At 35.7% G+C, this 27,690-nt stretch overlaps 1 protein-coding gene across 1 annotated transcript in view; it reads right to left on the bottom strand.

Moving 5' to 3' along the window:
• KCNH7 (potassium voltage-gated channel subfamily H member 7) overlaps positions 1–27,690 on the bottom strand; it is a 526,117-nt gene that overhangs the window by 77,535 nt on the left and 420,892 nt on the right. The window contains exon 7 of the mRNA XM_062200019.1: positions 958–1,383. Within this exon, the coding sequence (XP_062056003.1) occupies positions 958–1,383 (426 nt within the window). The remainder of the gene's footprint in view (positions 1–957; positions 1,384–27,690) is intronic.

Consider the following 27,690-nt stretch of genomic DNA (forward strand, 5'->3'; position numbering starts at 1 on the left):
ACTGGGATTAGAACCTGGGGTGCCGGAGCCGCAGGCAGAGGATTAGCCAAGTGAGCTACGGCGCTGGCCAGGGCTCTTGTATCTTAAAAGTTTCATTGGCTGTATAGAAACTATACGAAGAGGGTACTGTTAGATTTGTCTCAGAAAAAAAAATTGTGAAGTATTGTTAGGTAGAGAAGGACACTGAAATTAAAGAAAAATCAAAACATTGAAGTTGCCTTTTCCAATCTATTATACTTAATTCACATTCTCTGTAAACCTTTCCAGTATATAATTTAGGAAGATTATATACCACAAAATGGCATATAAATGGTGGGGGAGTTTAGGAAAACTAACTTATTTTGGGATCAAAGAGCGTTTTGAGTATGTTAGGGACTGTAATATCCAGAAAATGCACTATAATATACTTTTCACATTTCCTTGAAGTCTCCAAATTTATAAGGTATTGGGAACATACAGAAATATTTTCCCACTGGATATTATTCAGGAGCAAGGGATTTTGGACAACATATTTCAGAAAGTGCTCTCTTCTACATAATCTGAATTAAAAAAAAAAACAAAAAAACACCAAGTTCCTGTTTTCCCAAACTACAAGAATGAGTTCAAAAAGAAATAGACATATTTAATGCTTGACGATTTTACACCCAAACATTCATATTTAGAGATTTTCATCCTAGAAATTTGCTGTGTGCTATGTACCACTTATTTCAAAGTTTAGTTTGTTGATTAAAGGATGGAGAGTCTTTTCTATCTTATAGAAAAAATAGAAAGAATTTAAATTATTTCCAATGGCAAAATGACTTCATTTCAATTTGCAGCATTTCCAAGTGAAAATGATTTTCATCTATGAGATATAGGAAGTTTGCAAAACAATTATTATTTTTTTTTTGCAGTTAAAGTGGATTCACTTTTATAATTGCAATCTTTGAGAAAATAAGATTCTTAAGCAGCTCTTACCTCATCAGAACCTGATCCAAAAATCAGCAAGTCAAAAGGAATTGCTGCAACCATGTCAATCAGGAACCAGCCTTTGAAGTAGTGTATTGCTATTTTGGCGGGATCACTTACCACTTCTTCATTCTGATTTACATATGTTGTTCTGAAGTTTATTAGAATATCTATGATAAACATGATATCTACAATCAAGTCTACTACATTCAAAGGGCTACAAGAATAGCCACATTCTCGTCTTTTCTGCTCTTCTCTGTCATTGAGGAGAAATGCTGCAGAATAGGGAGTGAATATAGCCGTGTAAATGACCAACAGCAGAATAAGCCAGTCCCAGACTGCCTTGAAGGGGCTGTAGTGCAATATTGTAAACTTGTTGATGCGTGGTGTTTGCAGTTTATATTCTGGCAGGACATCTGCTCCCAATGAGAGAACCTGAACATAGAAAAGAAAAGCACACACATTATAAAAATATCACAATTTAATCTGACAAAGCTACCTGAATATTAAGGTAATCATATAGTAAAATCTGTTAGAAAAGATTCACATACTTTTAAAGCATAAAAGAAAAACATACATTTAAATGAACCCAAATAAACTCCTATTAAGCCACATATTTGTCCCAAGAAAACCTCATTGGTATTTCTGAATAAATATGATTTTTACTAAAAATAATGAACATTTACATGAAATAGAACTGTTTAGTCTTTCCAACAGAGCATAGTACTTCTCAGAAATAAAAATAAATGGCTGGTTTTAGACAATCATAAATTCACTTTTAATATATGAGTAACTCGGTTTTCAAATTTAGAAAATGATGACTATAATGAATAGAAGCAGTCTATTTGAATCCATGACCATATTTAATTCACATATATTTAATTGATAATTAAACTTTGATAAATTAAACTCAACTCATTCAAATATTTAATTAAGCAGAATTTTCCCATCTGCGATCTGGTTTCAACATCAGGGGGAAGAAGACAAATGAGATTAATATAAACACACAAAAGTCTTTTTCTTAAAGAGTTGAAAGAATATAATTTGGCACAAACATACTTTAATAAAACTCTTCCATCACACCTAGAGCACAATAAAAAGAAAATACTGCAAGATGCTCAGAATACGGACCTGGAAATGTTGCAGGATTTTTAGTCACCAAGGTTGTTCTTAAATTCTAAAATTTATTCTGCTTAATAAAACATTGGGTAAACTAAAATCTTTCATATTTTTAGAGTCTTAATTTATTTGACAAAATGAGAGCTAAACTTGAGTCATATCCCTAACATCATGAAAAGTCCTTGTGATTTTAGAGCAAGTTCTAAAAACAGACAAATACAAAAGGTTATCCAGCTCCCCAGTAAATGGAGTTAGCCTTAATACATGGGATACAGAGAGCCAGATTTTGTTAAAGGTTTATTTTATAATTATTTGAAAGGCAGAGTTACAGGGAGAGGGAGAGAGAGAGAGAGAGAGAGAGAGAGAGAGAGAGAGAGAGAGAATCTTCTATTCACTAATACACTCTCTAAATGGCTACAATAGCCTGGGCTGGGCCTGGCTGAACATAGAAACCAGAAGCTCCAACCAGGTCTCCCAGGTGGATGCAGGTGCCCCAGGACTTGGGCTATCTTCTGCTGATTTCCCAGGAACATTAACAAGGAGCTGTATCAGAAGTGGAGCAGCCACGATTTGAACCCATGCTCATAGATGCCAAAGTTGCAGGAGCCGTTTAATCTGCTGTACCACAATGCCACCCAACAGCCACTTTTAGAAGAATATATGGGTTATAGTCTTACACCGTGAATATCCTATGCATATACAATGTTTCCATTTCAAAGTTAATTTCACTAAGTGCATTTTTTAAGACTATTCTAAAGATAGCTAATACCTGTCATCTCGGCAGTGTGGATCTCAGATAATCCCATTGGCTAGTCAGAGAGTATTGTTTCTTCGTTTTATGTAATGTCATCCATGTTGATTATAATTTGATTACAATAATAAATTATTTCAGGCAAATTTCAATTTTAAATCTTGTTTTTACTTTCAAACTTCATTTTCCCACCCTGTACAATGAAATATCACTTTCATCTCAGGAAATATTCCCAAACAAGAAACAAAATAACTTTTAAATATAACAGAGGAATTTAGCTACAATAGTCAAGAATTCAGATAACAACTAAATTGATTTACACAAACATAATACAGGGCAGGTATTGTGGCACAGCACGTTAAGTCCCTACCTGCAATGCTGGCATCCTGTATCAGAGCACGGGTTTGAGTCCCAGCTGCTCTGCTTTCTATCCAGCTTCCTGCTAAGGTACCTGGGAAAACAGCAGAAGATGCCCACTTGGACCTCTGCCACCCAGGTAGGAGACATGGATGGAGTTTCTGGCTATTGGCTTCAGCCTGGCCAGCCCTAGCTGTTACTGCCATCTGGGGAGTGAACCAGCAGATGGGAAGTCTCTCTCTCTCTCTCTCTCTCTCTCTCTCTCTCTGTCTTTGATACCTTGCCTTTCAAATAAATAACAAATATTTTTAAAATATTTAAAATAAAAAAGAATCGGACTTGAGCATTAGTCAATCCAGAGTAAATTTGAATGAACAAGCTTATGGAGGAGACTGGGATTTATTTTAAGTTGTCATGAGAAATGTCAAGAGCCAATCACCAACAAAAGAGAAATCTGGAAAATAAAGTAATTTTATTATTTTTGAAATATTTAAAATCCCCAGAAACAAATACATACATATGCTTCTAATTATAAGACTTCTAAAATCAAAATAGGAATAATTTTAGATTTTTTTCATGGGACAAGTAAAGAGTTATAGAACCTCAAATCCATTATGTTTCATATATACCTCCAGAGTGAATTTTGGTCTGGAACAAATCTATTATTTTTCAAAGTGTCATTATACGATATTTCTTTCTCAAAAAACCAGGGACTACTCAGTATGTAGAAAGTAAAGTCCGAATCCTTATTTTGGCTTACCAAGTCATCTATAATACAGACCTATTCTCTCTCTCCAGTTTCCTTTCTCATTAGATTCCTCTGTGCACACAAGGTATTCTATCAAAACAGGACTAAAGTTTTGAGTTGTTGATAGCTCCCAAATCCCTAACTCCACATATTTCTCTTGTAATAAAGGGCATGTAGTGATCAAAAAGAATAAATAAGTCATTTTAAAGACAGGCATTTTTGGGGCCAACCCCATGGCTCACTTGGTTAATCCTCCGCCTGCGGCGCCGGAATCCCATATGGGCGCCGGGTTCTAGTCCCGGTTGCTCCTCTTCCAGTCCATCTCTCTGCTGTGGCCTGAGAGGACAGTGGAGGATGGTCCAAGTGCTTGGGCCCCTGTACCCGCATGGGAGACCAGGAAGAAGCACCTGGCTCCTGGCTTCGGATCAGTACAGTGCTGGCCGTAGCAGCCATTTGGGGAGTGAACAAATGGAAGGAAGACCTTTCTCTCTGTCTCTCTCTCTCTCACTGTCTATACCTCTACCAGTGAAATAATAATAATTAAAAAAGACAGACATTTTTATTTGAGCTGGTTCATTGCATTAGTGATAAGCTTCTGATACCAATTTCCCATAAAAGGGCAATTAAAATACCTGTCTTATCACAAGTATGAATTAGAATACATGCAGCACCTTGGAACTTCAGAGAAGTAAACATATGGGCTGAAACTCTCTCCATCCCATATAAGTAAACACTGATTTGACATTTAGAGGACCACTATGAGATGGAGCCTGAAAAATGGGGAAGACACCATCCATGACATCATGGAGTTTATCATCTGTTTGGAAACAGATATGGAGGAAAATGAGAGCCCTGCGGAGAGCCACTTCACTTAGTGCCAGGGGTTGCTGGTGGTAGTGATGAGGGATGGGGATGATCTCCATAGAGAGTTTCAGGAAAAGATGGTAGCTGAATTGAGACTCTGAGCACGACTTAGAAGAGAACACAGTTGGAGAACTAGGAAGTTGGGAAAGAAAGGACATCATAGGTAGAGTGGACAGAAGAACAAGAATAAAGAAGTAAAGCATACTACATTATGTGTTGAGGAAGTGTAAGCAGCCTTATATTTTGCTGAAGAACAAAATGCAAGACAAGCAGTGATGAAGGCAGCAATGGAGAGGGCCAAGTCCAGGCTGCTGGAAGTCCAATGTGACATGCTAGCAACCTCAGGTTTTGAACTTTATTTCAAGGTTTCTCACAGTTGAATAAGAAGATAACTTCTTTTAAAGGGAAAGTAAGTTATTGAAGAACCCAAATTCTGATTTATTTTATTCTTATTTATAAAGTTAAATAAATACATTCAGAATTAAAACTAAGTTAAAATGTCTTAGGTCTATATATCTCCATATGACTATTCTGGGTTAAATCGAGTACCCTCAAAAGATATGCTGAGGTCCCACTACCCACGGATGTGCCTTTATTTGGAAATAGATTCTTTGAGATATGAGATCATAGTGTTTAAGGGTGAATTCTACCCCAGTAACTGTTTCCTTAGAAGTAGAAATTGGCATACATAGCTACAAAGGCACACAGAGTCCAATGTGACAATGGAGGCATATACAGCCACAAGCCAGGGAATGTGGAGGTTTGCCTGTAGCCACCAGAAACTTGAAGAAGGGCATGGGACGGATTTTCCATCAAAGCTTCCAGAAAAATCCAACTTTGCCAACACCATGATTTCAGGCTTATTAGTCCAGAAGTCATGGCACCATGAGGTTTCATTCTTAATATAACTGAAGTTGAGAGAGAACTTCATTCTTTTAAGCCACCCAGTTTGTAGTACATTTTATGGCAGACTTAGGAAGCAAAAGCAATATCAAACAATAAAAATAAACAAATTACTAAAGATTTACAAAACTAGAAGGTCTAAAATATTGCCATTAATTCAGTATTTAACATTTCTATAGGTAAAAAATTATTGAAATTTGGCTTTCAATGATTTAATATGTAAAATATTTTTCTTTGTTCTACTCTCAATGCCTATCACAAAAAGTATGTTAGAAGTATGTTGTCAAATTAGTAATGCCCCATTCAGTGATTTCATTGCTATTTAGGAAATCAAATATTGCTTCTACTAGATTTTGAAAGCTAATTTAAATGTCATTACTTAAACATTCCATAAAAGGTTTTTTTTTTTTTTGGTTGAAGTTAAGTGTAACTGCAAAGAATTATTGATTCTACATTAAGTGATTTGCTAACCTAATTGGGGAACTGGGTTAAGAAGGATAGGTTATTTGAAATATATAATTAACTGATTCAGAACCTTAGCAATTTAGTATGTACAGTGGAGTTAATTTTGACTATGCATTTGTCATTGTGGGTATGGTACCACATGTTACACTACAGATTCTTTTGACTTCTGAATAATTATACATGTATTGTATGATCATTCAAATGTCTCATGACTTTACTTGTTAGATAATTCAAACACTTTTATATATACAACAGGCTTTAGCATTATGATATATTATTTTAAATCTAATTGAAGTCATGGGCACCAAAGTCAAGTAAATGGCAGTGATTCAGAGTATTGTTTTCAGTTTTCCCTTAGACACAGACATATTATGATTTACCAACAGATGTCATGATCCTTTGGAAATATTTATTTCCAGGGTTTCAGTTTGAGGATTGCTAAATGTTACTAGGCAGAGAACTCAAGGTTCTAGGTTTAGTCTTCGTTAGATACACCTGTCAGTAGAATGGTGGAGAAATAAAAGATGATCAGTACCAGAGGCTTGGATACCAATTAGGACTTTGTAAGCTGGGAGAGAGACAACTAAATCCTTCCCTGGGGATCAGGTGGCAGAAATGAAGAGGGGATACATTTGTGAAATAAATACAAATCACTGGTAGAGAAATATTTGATTCCTTTACTCCACTAATACCAAACCTTATTAGAGCCAACCATGGTGATATAGTATCTGAAGCCTCATTGTTTTGAGTGAGGGAAAGAAAACTGGGCTTCATATTTAAAGAACTGATTTTTAATTTCATATATAATTTTTCTAATACATCTTTAATCTATCTGAATGTCATCTTATTTCATGTTTAATGAGAATAGTAATATTTGCCCAAATTGCCCATCTATACAGAACTACAATTTCACATTGGGCTATTTATATAAAATTAACTGAAAAAATGGGAAATGTTTACCCACATATATAATATTTTCGTTGTTGTTTAAAATTCTAGGGTTACTTTATATCCTGATTCAAATAAATCAGCTATAGCCAAGATACTTATAAAGCAATTGGAGAAAACTAAAGATTGACTGGACATAAATGAGATGAAATTGTTTTAGTTATCTATTCCTTGTAATAAACAAAGCCAGAACTTAGGAACTCAAAAGAATAGTCATCTTGTAATTCGTGATTCCTTGGATCAGGAATTTAGACAGGGCTAGGGTAGGCGGTTCTTTTGTTTTACTAGAAGTTAACTGGGATCACTCAGTGATATTATCTTGGTCAATGAGCTTGTGTGAAATACCCAGGAGGGATTTATTGTGTCTAAAACTCAGATGGGGAAAGTCCAAAGCCTGGGCTCACACAGGAGTTTTGAATGCTAGGTGTTTCTCATTAGATAGATAAATAGAGATATAGGTTCAATCTCCCCCGTAGTCTCTTCAGCACGGAAATATGATGCGTTATGCAGAAGCTCAGTACTCTCAAGAGAAGTAGAAATTTCCAGCCTTATTCAAGTTTAGACTGTAAATTACTGTAATACCATTTCTGCCATACTCTCTAGGCTAAAGCAGAAATAGGAGATGGGTGTTGAAGTGTAAGCAGATGAGCAGACCCTGGGATGAAGTCTTATCACTTTTTCTGATCCAGCTCCCTTCTAATGTGCATCCTGGGAGGTAGCAAGTAGTAGCTCAAGTAGCTGAGTTTCTGCCATCCATGTGGGAGACCCAGGTGGAGTTCTATGCTCCTGGCTTTGGCCCGGCCCAGTCCTGGTGGTTACAGGCATTTAGCAAGTGAATCAGCAGAGAGAATATCCCCCAACCCTCTCTTTCTACTTTTCAAATAATTAAGCAAACTAAAATAAGCACAAATAGGCCATCTCAGGTTCAAGAAAATACAGGAACCACCTCAACCTTCTAACAAGGAATTGGCACGTGAAGAAGGGAAGAAATAAATTACATTAATTTTAGAAGTGAAATATAACAGTAATTATTAAAAATTACTGTTTTTAAGTGTGATAATGTCATTGTGGTTATACATTTTTAAGTACTTCATACCTTTTAATAGTGCAGAGCAAAATATTTATGGATGAAATGTAGGATTTGTAGTTTTTCAATGGAGTCCAGGATATATGCAGAGAGATCTCATTATTAGGAACAATATTACCTCTGTGTTGATATATTATTCAAACAGCATGATAGGTAAATGCCATTCTATTTTTATAAAATTTAAACATTTTTCATGGTTAGCATTGTGGCAAAGCAGGTAAAGCCATTGCCTGCATTGTGGATATCTGCTGATTTCTGTCCTGGATGTTCCACTTCCCTTCTAGTTCCCTGATAATGGCTGGGGAAAGGCAGTAGAAGATGATCCAAGAGTTTGTGCCCCTGTTGTTTATGTGGGAGACCTGGAAGAAGCTCTTGGCTCCTGGCTTCAGCCTGGCCAAGCCCTGGCCATTGTAGCCGTGAAGGGAGTGAGCTAGTGGATGGAAGATTCTCTCTCTCTCTCTCTCTCTCTCTCACTCTTCTTCTCTCTCTCTCTCTGCTTCCCTCTCTCTCTCTCTCTCTCTCTCTGATTGTCTCTCCCTCTTTCTGTAACTCTGACTGTCAAATAAATAAACAGATGTTAATTTTTTTTACAATAAACACTTGAAAAAGATTTCTAGAATCTCAGAATGTCTAAGTTATTTGAAGATGGGCTTTGTTGATGGAAAAGAAAAGAAAAAAAACTAGATCTACAACAACAACTGAGCTGATTCTGTCTTAGGAAAGTGTAGATTCTTTTTACTTTGCTCTCTGCATGTTTAACTCATGTTATGCAGCTCTCCATTCATCCACACAGACTGTGCACAATCACAAGTTTATGCAGCCTTAAACTGTTTGTTATTAAGTTTCTATCAAAATTGTTCCTGAAGCAAATCACATTATAAGAAAGTAGTGGGGGTGGGAGTGGGGAAAGTAAGATAGGGCTGAGTAAGTCATTCTCATGACAGAGACACCAGTCTGAACCGCTGTGTATACATCAAGGACCTTATCAAAAACTAAGAATACCAGGTGAGAGATCACAATGCCCAGTTTTAGTATTACAATAAAAAGATACATTGAATAGGAGGGCGTTGTGGCACCAGGGTTTAGGCTGCCACCTGGGAAAAATACATCCCATGTTGGAGTGCCTCTTTTGTGTCCCAGGTACCCCAAGCTTCCAATCCAGTTTCCTGTTGATACACTGGAGAGGCAACTGATAAAAGTCAAAGTACTTGGGTTTTTGCTACCCAGATGGTGTTCTGGGCTCCTGGCTTTGGCCTAGCCCATTCCTGGCTATTGAAGGCATTTGGGGAGTGAATCAGTGGAAGGAAGATCTCTCTTTATCTCCAAAATAAATAAAAGTAAATAAACTTTTTAAAAAGACACGTTGAATAAGGTATGAAGAAAGAATTGCCTATATCATATCTCATTTTCAAACATTGCAGCATGGAAAGAGACATTTCATCTCCTACTTAGAGGAAATAGAGAGAAAATAAATACAGAGCTTAGACTTGAAACACAGTACCAGGGCTACCACATAAATACCCAGTGCAGGACAGGACCTCACAGAATCTGCCTCTAGAACTGTATCTGCAGACTGAGTCCTTGGATCCTGTTTAACCAGGTGTTTAAGGAACTGCTTCTCCCACTCTTCCCCAAACCTGAGGAAGACAGGAGCAGGACTCCAGCTGCTGTGCGAAGGACAAGAAAGTAAGAACAGAACATTACCTGTGCTAGGCCTGCCCTGGTGAGACCCAGAAAAGGGTCTATCCCCAGGTCAATGCCTTCCTTGGAGCCTCCAGACCTGCCCTGCCATCAGACAGATATATAATTGCATTTTGGCCTGTATCATCATCAGACATATGTAGCCCTACTACATACTCATGAGACATTAGAGGCCACTGCAGTTGCAAGATGTTTATGTAATTCAGCTTAATGTCGGTGTGGGCAGCAAAGTATTCCTCCTCCCTCATGCTCAAGAAAACCACAAAGAGCAAAACTCCAGATGCTGGGGAGTCATAGTGCTATCTTGTAATTTAGCTCCAGGCAGAAATTAACAATGTCAGTCCTGAGGTCATGGCTTGCGGGTAGAATTTGTGTACCTGTCCTAGTGTCAAGCAGAGACAAATGGATCCAGTTAATCAGACTTATATCCTATCCAGCACCAACTATGGCCAGACGCAGTGGCTTAAAGCTTTGAGTGCATCTCAACAACAGGCAGTCAATAGCAATATAGACCTTGATCCTTTCCCTAGGCTGTGTCAATCTTTATGGGTTGTAATCTTTGGTTGTTACCTAGTATTGTGGCATTGGTGGCCATGGGACTAACTATTCAGTTCTTTCCTCAGCTCCAAACAGCATAACACAGTGGAATTTTCTGCTTAAAGAGAATAAAGTAGGATGGATGACAAGTCATTCTGCAAGAATATGGGACTGGACAAACCACAGTGAGACTCAGAACCAGGGAAAATCTTGTGGTACCTGATTATAAGCCCATGACTCTAGATGAAGTTCTAGGCCTACCATGACCTAAAGTAGAGACTTGAAGGGACAGATTTAGACATTTCCCTAGTTTATTCCAAACAGCACACCAACTATGGATTTGGGATAAATCTAGGTTTGGGTGCAACTCAGAGCACAAAGAGTAGACTGCCTAGAATTTCTGGAAGGAGAGACACAAAGCCAGATTATGAAGAGTGGAAAATGTTTAATCCTTCCATTAGCAAAATGAAGTTATATGCCAACAAGCATCCAGCTAACACACAAAACTGTCCAATCATATAGGAATTGATATCTTCAAATTCCAGGATGCAAAATTCAAAATAGTTGTTTAAAAAAAACTCAGCAAGTTTCAAGAAAACACAAAGAAATGAATCATTACTGTAACACATAAATGAATGCAATGAAAAAAATTAAACAAATCCTTGAGCTGAAAAGTATACTAAGTGAAATAAAAAAACATGAAAAAAGGCATTAATACCAGAATTAGACCCACAGAAGAAACAATTGATAAAATCAAAGACAGAATACTTGTAAATTCACAGTCAAAGGAAAAGAAAATAATCAGAAGAAATAAAGAGAACATATGGGAATACTAGGAAAGCATTAAAAGAACAAATGTCTGAATTCTTGACTTTCAATGGGGGACTTGAGAAGACCAAAGGGGAAGAAAATCTATTGACATGCATAATAATAGAAAACCTCTGAAACCTAGAGAAAGATAGAACTATTCAGGTCCAGGAAAGACAAAGATCATCATTCAGATTCAACTCAACCCTTTCATATGCTGATTTCATTTTGTTTGGGTGAATTCCCAGGTGTGGGATTGCTGGGTTATATGGTTTGTCTATATTCAGATTTCTGAGGTATCTCCGTGCTATCTTCTACCGTGACTGTACTAGTTTACATTCCTACCAACAGTGGATTAAGGTACTTTTCCCCCATATCTTCATCAGCATTTGTTGTTTGTTGATTTCTGTATGCTAGCCATTCTAATCAGGGTGAGGTGAAACATTGTGGTTTTTATTTGTGTTTCCTGGGTGGCTAGTGATCCTTAGCTTTTTTTCTTGTGTCTGTTGGCCATTTGAATTTCCCCTTTCAAAAAATGCCTGTTCAAGTCCTTTGTTCATTTCTTAACTGGATTGCTTGTTTTGCTTTTGTTGAGTCTCTTGAGCTCTTTATAGATTCTGGATATTAACCCTTTGTCATTTTCATAATTTGTGAAATGAAATCAGCTTATAAAAGAGTTATATGTATCCCCATGTTCATTGCAACTCAATTCAAAATAGATAAGATATGGAATTATCCAAGATGTCCATCAACTGATGATGACTGGATAAAGAAATTATGGTATATACAAAGGACGGAATACTATTCAACAATAAAGACAATGAAATCATGTCTTTTGCAACAAAATGGATGCAACTGAAAACCTTTATACTTATTGAAATAAACCAGTCCCCAAAAGACAGATACCATATGTTTTCCCTGATCTGTGGTAACTAATAGAGTACCTAAAATGTAACATATTAGGGTGAAACTGACATTTTGAGGTTCATTGATCATGTACAGCCCTTGTCTCTACTGTTGAGGAACCCTGTTTTTTTTCTTCATAGTATTTGTTGAACTCTTTACTTAGTGTAGGGTTAATCTTATGAGTATAAAGTAAACTGGAAACAGATCTTTGTAAAAATTAAGAGTAGGAATAGGAGAGGGAGGAGAAGAAGGGTAAGAGTGTGGGCGGGAGAGAGGGTGGGGTGGGACATATCACTGTTTTCCTAAATCTGTATATATATGAAATACATGAAATTTGTATACCTTAAATAACATTTAAAAAGGAATTTAACTACAAGTAGGTAGAAAAGGGAAATGTCATAATATAAAACTTTCAAGGAGTTCTATCTTAGGAACATAAATCTTTAAAATTAAGTTTGAATTTTTCAATATCTTTTTTTTAATGAGCAGAAAACATATAGGCATTGTAGTTGCTTAAAGATCATAAAATTATGTAAAGGAAAAGGAGAAAATGGTGTCATTCATGAATGAGCAAGTCCACATGTAAAAAATTAAGCTCTACAAGGTTAAAGTAATAAGGACGATTTTCAAGGATGTAAGAGTAATGAAACAAACACTACATAAATGTGTCCTCATTCACCTGATTGCAACCTCACTGATATAAACCTTACAGGCTTTTTAGGAGACTGTGGCGTGAAACTTTCACTGTACTGAGGAAAAGACTGCTAAATAACAATATTGTACCCTGCAAAGCTATTCATCACATATGAAGGAGAGTGAAGATATTCCCAGACAGAAAAAATAAAAAAAAGAATTTATCACTACTAATCCTGTCCTGTTAGAAACACTAAAAGGAATTCAAATAGAAACAAAGAGATGTTAATAAGTAAGAGGAAAATAGTAGAATGCAGAAAACTTAGTGTTATGCATAACTGAATAGTCAAATTAAAAATAATCTAATACTGTAAACATGGTATGCCAACCCTCATGTCTTTAGTATGAAGACCTGCATATTTAAAAATAATAACTACTTTAATATGTAAGAGATAGGCAACACAGAAATTTGAAATATGTGGGGAATGAAGTGCAAGTATAATATTTTTTAGTATTTTTATTCTCTACTTTTGCTTTTTTTCCTAACTTTATAACCAATGTGAGTTGGTATCATTTCAAAATGGCTCATTATGAACAAAAGATGTATTTTATAAATCACATAGTAACCAAAAAGCACAGATCTATAATAGAAACATTCAAAATAATATGCCAGGAGTCAAGACACAATATAAGATAAAATTATCCACAAAAAAGATTATAAGAGATAGAGAAAGAAAGAACATGACTACAGCAAAACAAGAAAATAAGTCACAAAAAGGCAGTAATAAGACTTTCCTTTCCTGAAATGCAAATGAATTAAATTCTTTTATTAAATGACATAGAGTGACTGAACTGATTACAAAATGGACAACCATATGATGCTTATAAGAAATTCATTTCATCACTACAGACATGCCTAGACTGAAAGTAAAAGGATGGAATAAGGCTTCCCAGGAACCAAAAATAGAACCAAAAAAAAGCAAGAGTAGCCACCCTAATTTCATAAATAACTGATTTTAAATCAAAAGCAGTAAAAGGAAGCAATGAAAGTTATTGTATAATGATACAGGGTACAATCCAGCAAGAAGAATTAATAAATATAAATATATGTCCTTTCAGTATTGGAGTACCACAATATATAAAGCAAATATTAATAGACATAAAAAGAGAGACATATTTCAATGAAGTACAGTTTTAGAAATGGAGCAATCATCCATAATGAAAATTGACAAAGAATTAGCAACATTGGATAACAACATGCAAAAGAAAGAAACTAGAATCTTGTCATTCACATGTACAAAAATCAAGTGAAAATGAATTAAATAATTAAATGTAAAACTTGAATCTATGAAACTGCTAGAAGACAGCTTCAGGATATTAGAATTGGGAAACCTTTTTGGACTCAAACAAAGAAAATAAAACCAAAAATAAACAAATTGAATTTCATCATACTATGTAGCTTTTTCTTGCAAGGAAACAATTAGCAGAGTGAGAAGACCCAACATACAAAGTGGAAGAAAATATTTTTAAACTATATCTCTAAAAACAGATTAATAACAAGAATATATAAGGAATCCCACCAACTTAATAGCAAAACAAATCCAATTACTCATGAGTAACTGATCTAAATAGACATTTTTCCAAGAAGACATACAATGGCCAACAGTTACATGAAAAATTGTTCAATATCATTCATCTTCAGGGAAATGTAAATTAAAGCTATAATAAGATATCATCTCACTCCAGGTGGATTGGCTGTTATTAGAAATAACAAATTATAGCAATTGTTAATAAGGTTGTAGAGGAAAAGAAGCCCTTGCACAGTGTTGGTGGAAATGTAAAAGAGTACATTCATTATAGAAAATATGGAGTTTCTTTAAAAATTTTAAAAATAAACCACAATCTCATATTCAAAGGAAATTAAATCCATCTGTTGAAGAGATACCTGCTCTTTTACGTTTATTGTAGCACTACTCCCAATAGCCAAGAATGGAAACAAACTGTTCCCCTCAACTGATGAATGGGCAAATAAAGTATGATACATATACACAAAAGATTACCACTCATCCATAAAAGGGATGAATTCCTGTCACTTGCAACAATGTGGATGGAACTGAAGGTTGTTACATTAAGTGAAATAAGCCAGACACATAAGGACTAGCACTACATGATCTTACTCATATGTAGAATCTAAAATAGTTGATCTCATTGAAGCTGAGGACAGAATGGTAGTTACCACAAACAGGAGAGGTTAGAGATGATTGAAGGATGGGGGAAGGTTGATTAATGTTACTAAATCAGAGTTAGGAAAAACAAGCTCTGGTGTTGTACTGCATAGTATAGTGAATATACACAATGACACAGTGCTGTGTGTGTGTGTATGTGTGATTCTGGGGAGGCAGTTAGGCTCAAGAAGGATTTTAATATTTCCACCATAAATGATACATGTTTGAGGAGATAGGTATACCCTGATATGGACATTATACAATGTATGCATGTATCAAAACCTAACTTGACATGGTATACAATAAATGTGTATGTTTTTATGTGTCAGCAGTTCTAAAATGTTAAAGAAGACAGTCAGATGTGTTGATGGCAGATGGCCCTTCCTCTTTGTTTGCTCTGCTGCATTGCCTGTCTAATGAGGTTAAAGCCCAGCCACATTTCAGAGACTCATCACATCATCCCTCAATCAAATACCTTTACCTTTTTAGTGTTTCCTATAAAACTTTCAAGTTTTTATTCTGGATTAAACTTACAAGTAGAACATTTCTGTGTATTCCCACAAAATACCACTACATACACCGTTAACATGCTATAATGAGATTTTTGTATATATTAGTATTATATATTCCTATTTCAGTTAATTTCTATAAAACATTTGCTGTCTCACAAAGTATCAAAATGTTTTACTCTTGCAAAAAATACTATGAACCTAAAATAACAGTATGATTTCTCTTCTTTACATTATTTCAATTGTTCTATTTCCATTTGATAACATAAATGGAAATATATTTTTATGGTATTAACTTACCTTTTTGGAAATGGATGAATCTATACATTTTAATTTGTGAATTAATTAAAATTAATCATGATGATACTTTGGACTCACTGTATTTGGAGATGAAGGTTTTGGTAGGTAAATATTTGTTTGAGCAATGTCACTAGGGTTCCAAAGAGACAGTGAACAGAAAGAAGAAAGCTGCCACCCCATCTATTTCATTTCCTTAAGAGAGCCAACTTCTCCCACACATTTGAGAAATAACAGGCTTTAGAAAGAGAAAACATGATTAATTGAACTATTATAAGTATTTTCTTTTAAGAGAAAATGAATAAAGGGAGAAAAATCCTCAATGTATAAAAAAAGGGAAACTCCATGGTCTCCAGAAAGACATTTCTATTTTCTCTTTCCTCAAACCACTAATTAGATGTACAGTTTAAAACAGACTAAAGTATGGTTTTCTTTATCAAATACGATTTTTCTTCTTGCTAGCACATTGCTATTTGTTTAACCTCTAACAGTTAAGTGTTATATAAAACCAAAATCTTTATATGAAACAGCACTATTTATTCAATGAAGATCTACTGTGAAAATTTTGTGTGAACACCAGGATTAATAACTACTCTTTTCTTTTGAAAAGTGCAATAGGGAACGATTAAGCCTTCCAAAAGATTATACAGTACTTTGGGCAGCTGTTAAACGCCACGCTGAGGTGTTGGTAGAGACTACTCATCTGTTATTTATCCTTTACTTGGGACTTGCACTTAACTAATAGGCTAGCTATATTTTTATCCATCAGAAAGAGTACTCAGCAACAAAATTAATCAGATAGTTTACATAGCATCAGGAAAGATTTGAACTCCTCCTGCTTTTCAGCATATTATTTGAGAAATACAGCCAAACCTGAGAAATTATTGTAACAGACATACTTACTGAGGATTATCCAGAAATTGAAATCAAAGTATGGAAAAGAATCCCACAGTGAATCAAATATGTCACATAGAAAGTCCTTTTAAATTAAATAGAGTATTAAAATTAGCTAGTAGATGCACTGCAGCATCCTATATTCAAATATTTTTCTAAGGCATAAATTAAAGTAGACATTTGTGTGTGTGTGTGTGTGTGTGTTGGACTTTCTAGGGATGATTTTGAGTAGGTGTGATTTCAATATGCATGATTTTGTAAATGTTGTAGCTATTTAGGTTCAGAGTCAACCAAAGATCAGGTTAAGGATTTTTGCTTTGTATGTATTATATATGCTAATATAAGAAACCTCTGCTTATCAAAATATGTGTTACTCTTAAAATATGAAAGAAATAGGTTGATGATATCTTAAACACTCACAATGTTCATAAATTTCTTAAAACATATGCATTTTACAAATTATAGGTGCTTCCAGAGCTATAAACTCTTAACTTCCAAACCAATGGCTAGGTGGACAGTTTGTCTCAGTCCGGCAATCGCAGCCAGGCTCTGAAGGGTGTGTGAAATCACCTTTTAGCTGACACTAGAAGCTTTCTGGCCTAATGTTCGCTTTCTTGCCTCCCATCTCCTCCCACTTTTCTCAAGGAAGCTATACATATGCTATTTTATCCATTTCTTTTTTCTTTATTTTCCAGTTGATCTAATTTAGGAAAAAAATGTAATTCAAAAGAACTTAGCACATCAGTGAATAGTAGGGCTTTTGTGAATTGTTTGCACAGATGCACAGATGACTGAGGAACAGGCTTAGAGACTGGAGAGGGAAACAAAGGTTTGGTAGAACAGTTTGAGATACAGGTGCTGGTGCCAGTAGGAGGAGGCATTTGGCAGTTAGCTAGGAGATCAGGATAGCACTCTGGAGGGGGTTGGAGCTAGAGATTGTATCCTGCAGAGGCAGTGGCTGAAGTTCTGGAGAGTGGATTAATTTTCCGAGGGAATGTAGAGAGAGAGCATACACTGGGAAACAACCAAAACATGGGATGGAAATAAAGGACCAGTGTTCCTAAGGCTTAACCCAGTACTTGGTAATTATATAGTGATAAATGTAGTAAGCACCCAAAATTGTGGTTAGATGGGCAGGTAGTTTATAGGTAAATAGACAATACCATGATATTAAAAAAAGAGACACCCGCATAGAGTTTATTACTATAATGTATCTGTGCAGCCCAGATCTACATTTCCTAGCCCCATTTACACATAGGTATGCCCTTATGTCTGATGAGCAGCTCTTCTTGGCCAAAGTTCCCAAGGAACAGGTGTGTCTTTCCCTACTATTTTTTCCTTTCACTGTGTAAAGTCAGAGGATTCCAAGGCATCAGGTCCTTAAGTCCTATGCGATGAACTCAGACCTTGCCAATGTGCTTTCCTGAAGTCACATAGTGTTCCCACAAGAGTCTTCTCCAGTTGCATGTTTCTGAGTTCATGTATTCTGGGTTGAATGATTTCATTCAGGGTGATAATAAAGACACAAAGGAAGAACGTTGTGTGACAATGGAAGCAGATATTAGAGTGACATGTCTACAAGCCAAGAAGCCTTGATTTTCAACAATACCATAAGCAAAGAGAAAAGCATGAAGCACAATGTTTTCCTAGAGTCTAAGGGGGATAGGAGGAAGAGAGAGAGAAAGAGAATCTGCTGACACATTAAGTTTGGAATTTTAATCTCTAGAACTGTGAAAAAAATATCATTTCAAGTGATCAAGTTTCACTGATTTGTTTTAGTAGTCTCCAGAAACCAGCACAATGTTATTGCTTATCCACACTTACAAATATGAAAAACAAGATAAGTTAATTTTCCCAAACTGTTTGATTTCTTATACAATTGCTTTCCAATATTTAACTCATTTATTTGTAAGGATAAAAGCTGAATTTTCTACTACACATACTATTTCCAGGAAAAGAACACATTATTTTGTTTTATAAGGGTCAATGTGAACACTTTAAAAATGCTTTTAATAAGGTCCTAATTACCTGTGGCAAAATGGAAAATAAAGAGAAATATGTAGATCCATTTCTTGCCAAGAACCTAAATGTGAGGGACAAAATGAAGATGTTTTATGGCTGTGGGTGGGCCTCAAAAAATCCATACAGGGGCAAGTGTTGTGACACAACTGGTTAAGCTGTTGCTTGGAAAACCTAGATCCCAAATTGGAGGACAAAGTCCCAACTACTCCATGCTTCTGATCCAGCTTCTTGCTATTGCTCCTGGGAGGCAGCAGCTAATAATCCAAGTATTTGGGTCCCCACAGTTTTCCCCATACTGAAGACTCAGATGTACTTCCCATCTCCTGGATTCAGCCTGGCCTACCCTCAGCTGTTGAAGGCATTTTGTCAGTGAACTAGTGGATGGAAGATCTAGAAAATCTCTCTCTCCTCTCCCATCTCCTTCTTCCTCTTAGTCTTCCTCACCCACACTACATTTCAGATAAATACATAAAACTTTAAATATAATTTACACATATTAGATCCATAATATGTCAAATACTGTTGAATAGATCAAGCTCTGGACTGAAATAGAACATGTTACCTACCACAGCTTTCCCAGGCCATTTAAAAAATCTCCCTGAGTATCAGTTTTCCTACTAGCTAAATGAAGACAGCAAACACTGTTGGTAGGAATGTAAACTAGTACAACATTTATGGAAGACGGTATAGAGATTGCTTGGAAATCTGGTATTAGATCTATCTTATGACCCAGTCATCCCACTACTGGGAATTTACCCAAAAGAAATGAAATCAGGATATGAAAGAATTATTTGTACCTCCATGTTTATAAAGGCTCAATTCACAATAACTAGGATATGGAATCAACCCAAATGTCCATCAGCTAATTATTGGATAAAGAAAATGTGGTATTTATACATTATGGAATGCTACTCAGCCACAGAAAAGAATGAAGTCCATTCTTTTGCAACAAAATAGATGCAACTAGTGACAATTAGGCTTAGTGAAATGTCAGTCCCCAAAGACAGATATCATGTTTTCTCTGATATGTGGTAGTTAACATAGAATAAAATACTATATAATAATGAAACTGATATCTTATAGTTTGATTACTGTTTCTAGCCCTAGTATATATTTCTGTGGAACAGTGGTATTTCTATTCTTTATTTGCTGAACCTTATGATTAGCAGTTCATTAAGCCTGTGTTTATAAGATAAATGAAAGTATATTATTGCAAAAACTAAAGGAAAAAAAGGAAGGAGGGGAGATTGAGGGAAGTATAGATATCTTTGTAGAACTGTATATAAAAAATACGTGAAATCTGTTTTGTTTATAAAATTTTTTTTAAACTTACCTCATACCCAAAAGTGACCTAAAATAACAAACATGTAAAGTTATACATATAGTCCCTGCCTTACTATTCAGAGTGCTTATTGCTATCATAATTATAAATTGAGGCATATTTAAATAGAAAAGCCCAAAATTAAATTACAAATAAAATTAAATGCCAATTATAATTAATGACTGAATCTGTATAGTGTGACTCTTAAAGTCAATTATGTAAAGATAGAGATGCAGAAGACAGATGGTTAAGCCTATTGGTTGTGTGTGTTTCTGGCAAGATAAATCTATTTCTTATTTGTGAACATCTCAGTTGTATATTCATCTGTGAGCCATGTATAAAGTACTAATTTAGGGAATCAATTATTTTTTAAATGTGCTCACTTTGAAAAGACCAGTTTAAGCAGAGTGAAGGATAGGCCCTCATCAAAGCAACTGTCCAGGGACAGAGGATCATTTGGCTGGTCTGGTTGGAATTTATATCATAAGGAGAATTGTATGTCTGATGGGAGGTTGGAGAAAATTACATTCAAGAGTCTTTGGAGGTTGCATAAATGTATCTATTTTGCTGCAAGTAATGAAATGGTTTTTCTTTAAAATGTACCCAGTATTTATGGAGGCCTTGTCAGTTTTAAAATTTTGACTGTATTTTCTGAGGATCCTGTAGAAATGATACATGTAGCAAAATAAGATAAATATGGATGATTCCTGACATTTTGTGGTTCTATTATTTTCCCCAACTCATACAAGTTGTTTTCATGTTCCCATGAAATTAGCATTTTACCATGTTTGCATCATCCACAGGTGAAAAAATACATGTGTTTTAAGGAAACAAATCAAAAACACTATCTATTGAATTCAGGATAATGGCAGAAAGTACATATGTGTCTATGTACGTGATCAAGCCCAAAATGAACTACCATCACAGTCCCAGGGAGTATGGGTGGAGTTTAGTGAACTTCCTGAAATTATCTATAAGAATTTAAGGTCTGTGGTATTGTTTGGTTCTCAGGGGATATATGTTTACACCCTTTATCAAATTCTCATAATATACAAAAAGCTAAAACCCTAATCTGTGTCATGTACTTCTATGAAACTCTAAATCATTTAGTACTAAAAACCCAATTAAAATCACCAGGAGAGAAACAAAAGAGTAGGAATAGAAACTATGTAGAGAGGATGGATTGTGAAGCAGTGGAGGGAGGAGTAGCAGGAAACAGTCACAGTGAAGTGGAGGATGGCGTCCTGCCTAAGTCTGGTTAGATGGTTCTCCATCACTGACAGAGATTTTCTGAGTATTATAAGGTGAAGAGTATGTTGGTTCTCAGACCTGTGCTTTACTTTTTCATGACTTGTTTTCCTGACAGATATGTATCTAGCTTGATTTGATCATACCACAGTACATACATGTGTCAAAATACCATGCTGTACATCATACATGCAATATTATTTTTCAGTCAAAATAAAATTAGACAGAAAGAGAGAAGAATTGTCTCTTTTCTTCCTTAATCTCCAAACGCCTTCCCATCAGGGACAAAGTAAATTCAGTTACCAAGCAGCCTTAGCCAGTGTGATATTCATATCAAATTTGAAGTCTTACTTGGTTGAACCATGTTTGATGGTTAAGAGTAAGCAGTTTGTGAAGTCTGACTCAGATGCAAAAATCTACACTAATCATTTTCTTTAAAAGCTAGGACTTGGAAGGTTATCGTTTTCCTCCTAGACTTGTTCCTTTGGAAAGTTTGACAAGTTTCATTAGGGAACCAGGAAAGCAAGGAACAGATAGTGTCAGAATATCTATAGGCCAACTCAATACAATCATAAGAATCACATAAGTAAAATGAGATGACTTCTACAGAATCACATGTTAAATCATACACCTATATTTACTTTTTGCCTTTCCTTCCTTCTCCTTCTCCCCTTTCCTTTGTTTAATTCCACCCATAAGAAAAATTTTAACAGAAGGCAAACTTATGCAAGTAGGAATTTTTAAAGATGTATTGATTTATTTGAGAGTGGACAGGGAGTGAGCAGGGTGGGGGAGATAGGGAGACAGCAAGTGAGATAGAACCATTTACTGGTTCACTTTCCAAATGCCCAAAATTGCAGTGGGGCAACAGGATCAAAGCCAGAGGCTGGGGACTCTATCCAGTTCTCCCAGGTGGATGGCAAGAACTGGGGAATCTAATTACTTGAGCCTGCCTCTCAGGGTCTGCACTAGCTAGCAGGAAGCTGGAATCAGGAGCTGGGTTTGATGTGTCAAATCCATGCATTCCAATGTGGGACATGGGTGTCTGCTAAACAGTATCTTAACTGCTGGGGCCTACCACATGCAAGGAAGGGTTTTGAATTAGGATATAGACTGATTTACAAAATTCTAAACTCCCCAAGGGCTTAAAATATGTATGCGGTATTCTGTATTTTAAACCACACCATATCTATTGCCCATACAATAAATAGTCAAAATCTATTTTCCATTTGATAAATAAACTGTAATGCAAATGGTAAAAATACCTAAAGAAAATAAGACTGGTTATGTGCAGGCTATCAGAGAAGGAGGTACCTTTCTCTGAAGGGAGGAGAAAACTTTGACTTTGATTATGGCCTTGTCTAAATAAAGTTGGAGTTTGTGAACTCAAGAGGCTTCCATAGCCTTGGCAACTCATGACAAGAGCCTCAGGTGATTACTGACGTCATAAATAAGAGTGCCAATTGTTAAATCAACAACAGGAGTCACTGTGCACTTACTCCCCATGTAGGATCTCTGTCCTTAATGTGTTGTACTATGTGAGTTAACAGTAAAACTAGTATTCAAACAGTACTTTATAGTTTGTGTGTCTGTGTGGGTGCAATCTGTTGAATCTTTACACATATAGTATATACTAAGTTGATCTTCTGTATATAAAGATAATTAAAAATGAATCTTAATGAAGAATGGGATAGGAGAGGGAGTAGGAGATAGGATGGTTTGCGGGTGGGAGGGTGGTTTATGAGGGGCAACCGCTACAATCCAAAAGTTGTACTTTTGAAATTTAGATTATTAAATAAAAGTTTCCTAAAAAAATAAGACTAGTTATGTGAGAGATTACTTTCTGTTGTTTTAAATTCAAGAATTCTTTTGAACATGTCCTGTTTGGATTCAGAAATCTCTTTATATATGGTATGGGTACAAATCATCCAAATTTCAATTTCACTTCCATGTTTAATTTATAGCAAAAACAAAACAAATAACAAACAGGTTATACAGTTTATCTTATCTTCACAATTTACTAAATAAACCTTTATAATAATAGTAAACATTCTAAATATTGTACTTAAAATAGATATATTATATTGATACAAGAGAGAAAACAAACCAAGTATTCTATTCAAAGCCATACTGATTCTTGGAATTAAATCTGAGATTGACTATATCATAGTCAAGAAAGAATTATACATAATGTTGGTTAGAAGAATCAGTGAGATAACTTTATCCTTTTTAAATCAACTATCAATCAAAGTGTTTTAGTAGCTAATTTCTTTCAAAGTCAGGCAGAGGAATTTTGATGGCATTCATTCAAGAAAATCACCTTTGATATTTAAGTATCATGGGGTACATAAATCATGCAAAATAAATGAAAAGAAATAAATACAGCATTCTTGCTTATTTAAAAGACTTGATGTAGAAGCATAATTTTGTACCAGAGCTTCATTAGCTTCCTATTTTTGTATATCATCTCACAAGGGTAACTTCCTAGGAGGTAATTTCTCTTGATTCTAAGTGGTCCTGAATTCCATTTGGGTTGATATTATGCTTGGTATCTTGTGAGCGATTTTTAGCTTTCACATTTTTAGAACAAAACTACCGAGATTTTTGACTCTCATCCATGTCTCCTGGGCAAGACATGTATTTGAGAATATCTTACTGAAACAAAACGTGCTATGCAAGTGACAAGAACAAATGGAAATCAAGCTGCTTTATGCCTCCTGATAACAGATATCATTGTCTTTATAACCTCTAGCCTAATAAATGTGTAGTAATATAATTATGGCCATTCTTCAATTTCCCTGATGTCTTCATTCTGGAGGCTTTTACATCTAATTGTTAGATAAAATTTACTCAGTGTTTTTTCAAGTGCAGCTAAAAGCTACTGCATTTACTCTCCTGTCAAAGGTACACTTAAAAACAAAAGATATGCATATTAGTTATACTGAGACCTCTTATAAAATCTTACATAGTAAATAGAAACAGTGTTCTTTAACATAACTAATTTCATCATAATCTTTCTTATTAATTTTGTTTTATTGATAAACTACTTTAAGCCTATCATATAAAGAATAGTAGACAGACTCCATTCTATATTGGTATCTAAAATGGAGATTCCCCCAACTATTGGATTTCATAATCAGAAAATTAAAAATGAAGTGGGGCATGTTAATTTGAATAAATTATGAATGTTAAAAAAGCAATTCTCTCCATCATGATCACTTCATTAAAGAAAGTTAACATCAAAATTCAGATAAGGAAAATTTAGAATAAAAGGAAATTTATCAAGAAGTAAATTAAGCTTTATGAAAACCTTATCATATGCTTTCATCTTTCTCATGTTGTGGTGGCTAGAATAACCCGTGTCACTAGAAGCCTGCTCAGCAGCTCAGAGGATGGAAGAATTGTGTAATAAATTATTTCACTGTTAAAATAAGTGGGTTGAGCTAAGTGACTTCTAAAATGCTTGCTTTTTTTTTTTTTTTTGACAGGCAGAGTTAGACAGTGAGAGACAGAGACAGAGTTATAGACAGTGAGAGAGAGACAAAGAGAAAGATCTTCCTTCCATTGGTTCACTCCCCTAATGGCTGCCATGGCTGGTGCTGTGCACTGATCCGAAGCCAGGAGCCGGGTACTTCCTCCCTGTCTCCCATGCAGGTGCAGGAACCCAAACACTTGGGCCATCCTCCACTGCCCTCCCGGGCCACAGCAGAGAGCTGGACTGGAATAGGAGCAACCGGGACTAGTACCCAGCACCCCAACCGGGACTAGAACCCGGGGTGCCTGCACCACGGGTGGAGGATTAGCCAAGTGAGCCACGGCGCCAGCCCTAAAATGCTTTCTAACATATTCTGAGTTTTTTTTATTGTTGCTGTACTTTTTGTACTATAAACTACTAATCAAGAGTGGATACTGTATTGATGATAGTGTACACGAGATCTACAATGAAAAGGAATTTATTATAAAAATAATCTAAATTTACTAATGCATCTAATATGTAAATAGTTTTGAAAAGCATAAACATATATACTATGTATGCACTATGAAATCAAATGCTGTACAAGACATAGTTGCAGACACCTGAATACATAAGTTTCTACCTGTGTGTTTTTTTTGTGTTTACCCAACTGAGCTAGAGTGAAAGGTGCTTCATATCAATAATAATTTTGGTTATGAGCATATTGTTCCATGCAGGGATAATTAAACGAGTCATGGTGAAAACAAGCTGCATTGTATTTCTGTTGAAAGGATGAGCAGAATCTAGCTACAGTTTCCTGTGGGTATTAATGTTATACATTCAACAAAAAAAAATCCACTAAGTGTCATGCAAATGTATATCCTATCCTGTGGTCATATGTTCCCTTCTCCTATTTTCTTCTCTTAATTTTTAAGTAGCTGTGGATCCAAAGCATCCTAAATGATAGATTGATTACCATTAATTATTTTTCAAATACATTACTAATATTTCATTTTACAGAATGTTCTTTTGAACTAAATTCAACTTTTGACAATCAGTAGGATTCACTGTGTTTTTCAAAATTAAATTGTATTAGTAGTGTACAAATCTCTGTGTTTGAGTGCATCTGCTATCTTGATACTGTAAGTAGCAAGGTGTTAGGAGATCAACTGATAACTGCATTGAAAATAAATATATTTTGAAATATATATTGGAAATGAGTATATTTGAGTTGGGGGCTGATGTTGTGGCAAAGTGGATTAAGAAGCTGCTGCCTGTGATGCCAGCATCTCATATAAGCACCAGTTCAAGCTATGGCAGCTCCACTTACTCTCTAGCTTCCTGCTAATGTGCCTAGGAGAGCAGCAGAAGATGACCCAAAATCTTGGGATCCTGCCACTCCCATGAGAGATCTGGATAGAGTTCTGGGCCCTTGGCTTCAGTGTGGCCCAGCCCCAGCTCTTGCAGCCATTTGGAGAATGAAACAGCAGATGGAAGATATCTCTCTTTCTCTCTCCCTCTCTTTCTCTAAGTCTCCCTTTCAAATACATAAATAAAGCTTTTATAAAAAGAATATAAGTAGAAGAATTGAATACTTATTTCCATACTGGTCTGCTGGCTAGGGCCTGAAAATAGGAGAAAAGGGAAATCGTATGTTAAATGTGTTAGGGTATTCTTCCCTGGCATGAAAGAGCACTTCAAAGATATCAATAACATATTCTTGTAATTTATTAGATGTGTAGATTCAGAATGATTAGCTCTCTAGTAAAGCAAGTGCCAACTCAGGCCGACACGGTTTGGTCTCTCATTTCATCTGAGTATAGATAATGAGTTCTAAATGAATGTCACTCAGCTAAAACACTCAAAATTATCTAAATGCCAATAAATTTTGAAACAATTGGAAACTACCATGATAAATATATGATGAAACGAGGAAAGGTGATTCAAATCTACCAAATGTTATATAGATAGAACAATTGCAAATGGTTACAGGAGAAAGATTCCACCACAAGTGAATAGATGTGTCATTTTAGTCAACCTATTCTCATATCTGCTCCTAATAGAGAGAGATGGATTACCATAGCCTGCACATCATTACCACATAATTCTGTTTGACTTCAGGATGGATTTTAGCTCCGTCCTATGAGAGTGGGAGCCCTTGTTCTGAGAATGCACAATATTGAAAGAAAAACCATGTAGCCTAAAGGATTTCACACTGACTGAGGCTGGAAAACTGGGGTAATTGCCTGTCTTTTGTGAAGAGTTTAGTCAGCAGAAGAAGTTATCATGTTGCTGAGAAGCTGGAAGTGATTCTTTTTTATCAAAGATTGTGAAATCAGTGTCAACTGAAGTTGAAATCTGTCATGTGTAATCAGCTGATGAAACTATATATTTATGTTAGGCCCGATTCTCTCAGTCTTTTGGGTCTGCTATAACATAGTTCCATAGACTAGGCAGTTTATAAACATTAGGATGTGTTTCTCACAGTTCTGGAGTTAAGGCAAATCCGAGATCAAGGACCAAGGTCATCAAATATTTTCAATGCATAAGGACTACCTAGGAAGTTTGACTGAAAGCTGATTTTCTGTCTTTTCTTTGAAACTAGGTGAGGTTCATGAGTTGGAATTTAAATGAGCATCTAAAGTGAATCCAATGCTGTGTGGTGCCCATATATTTTGTGTGTGCACATTCATGTGTGTATGCGCACTGAGGGTGTGTGTGTGTGTGTGTGCATGTGTTTGAGCACAGGTATAGAAGAAGGGCGCTGGGAGATGGTGAAGAAGTCTGTGGAGAGCAGATCCATCTAGTTTTAAATGCCTGCCTTTGGAGTTTGATTTGTGAAATGGTGCTGGTTTTACAAAGCTGAAAACTTCACAACCTCAAATAACAATAAGTCGGTGAAAGAAACTTTGACTTTTATCTAAACCGTGTCTTAAGAACTGCAAG

Source organism: Lepus europaeus, chromosome 1, assembly GCF_033115175.1.
Source record: "Lepus europaeus isolate LE1 chromosome 1, mLepTim1.pri, whole genome shotgun sequence".
Lineage (NCBI taxonomy): Eukaryota > Metazoa > Chordata > Mammalia > Lagomorpha > Leporidae > Lepus > Lepus europaeus.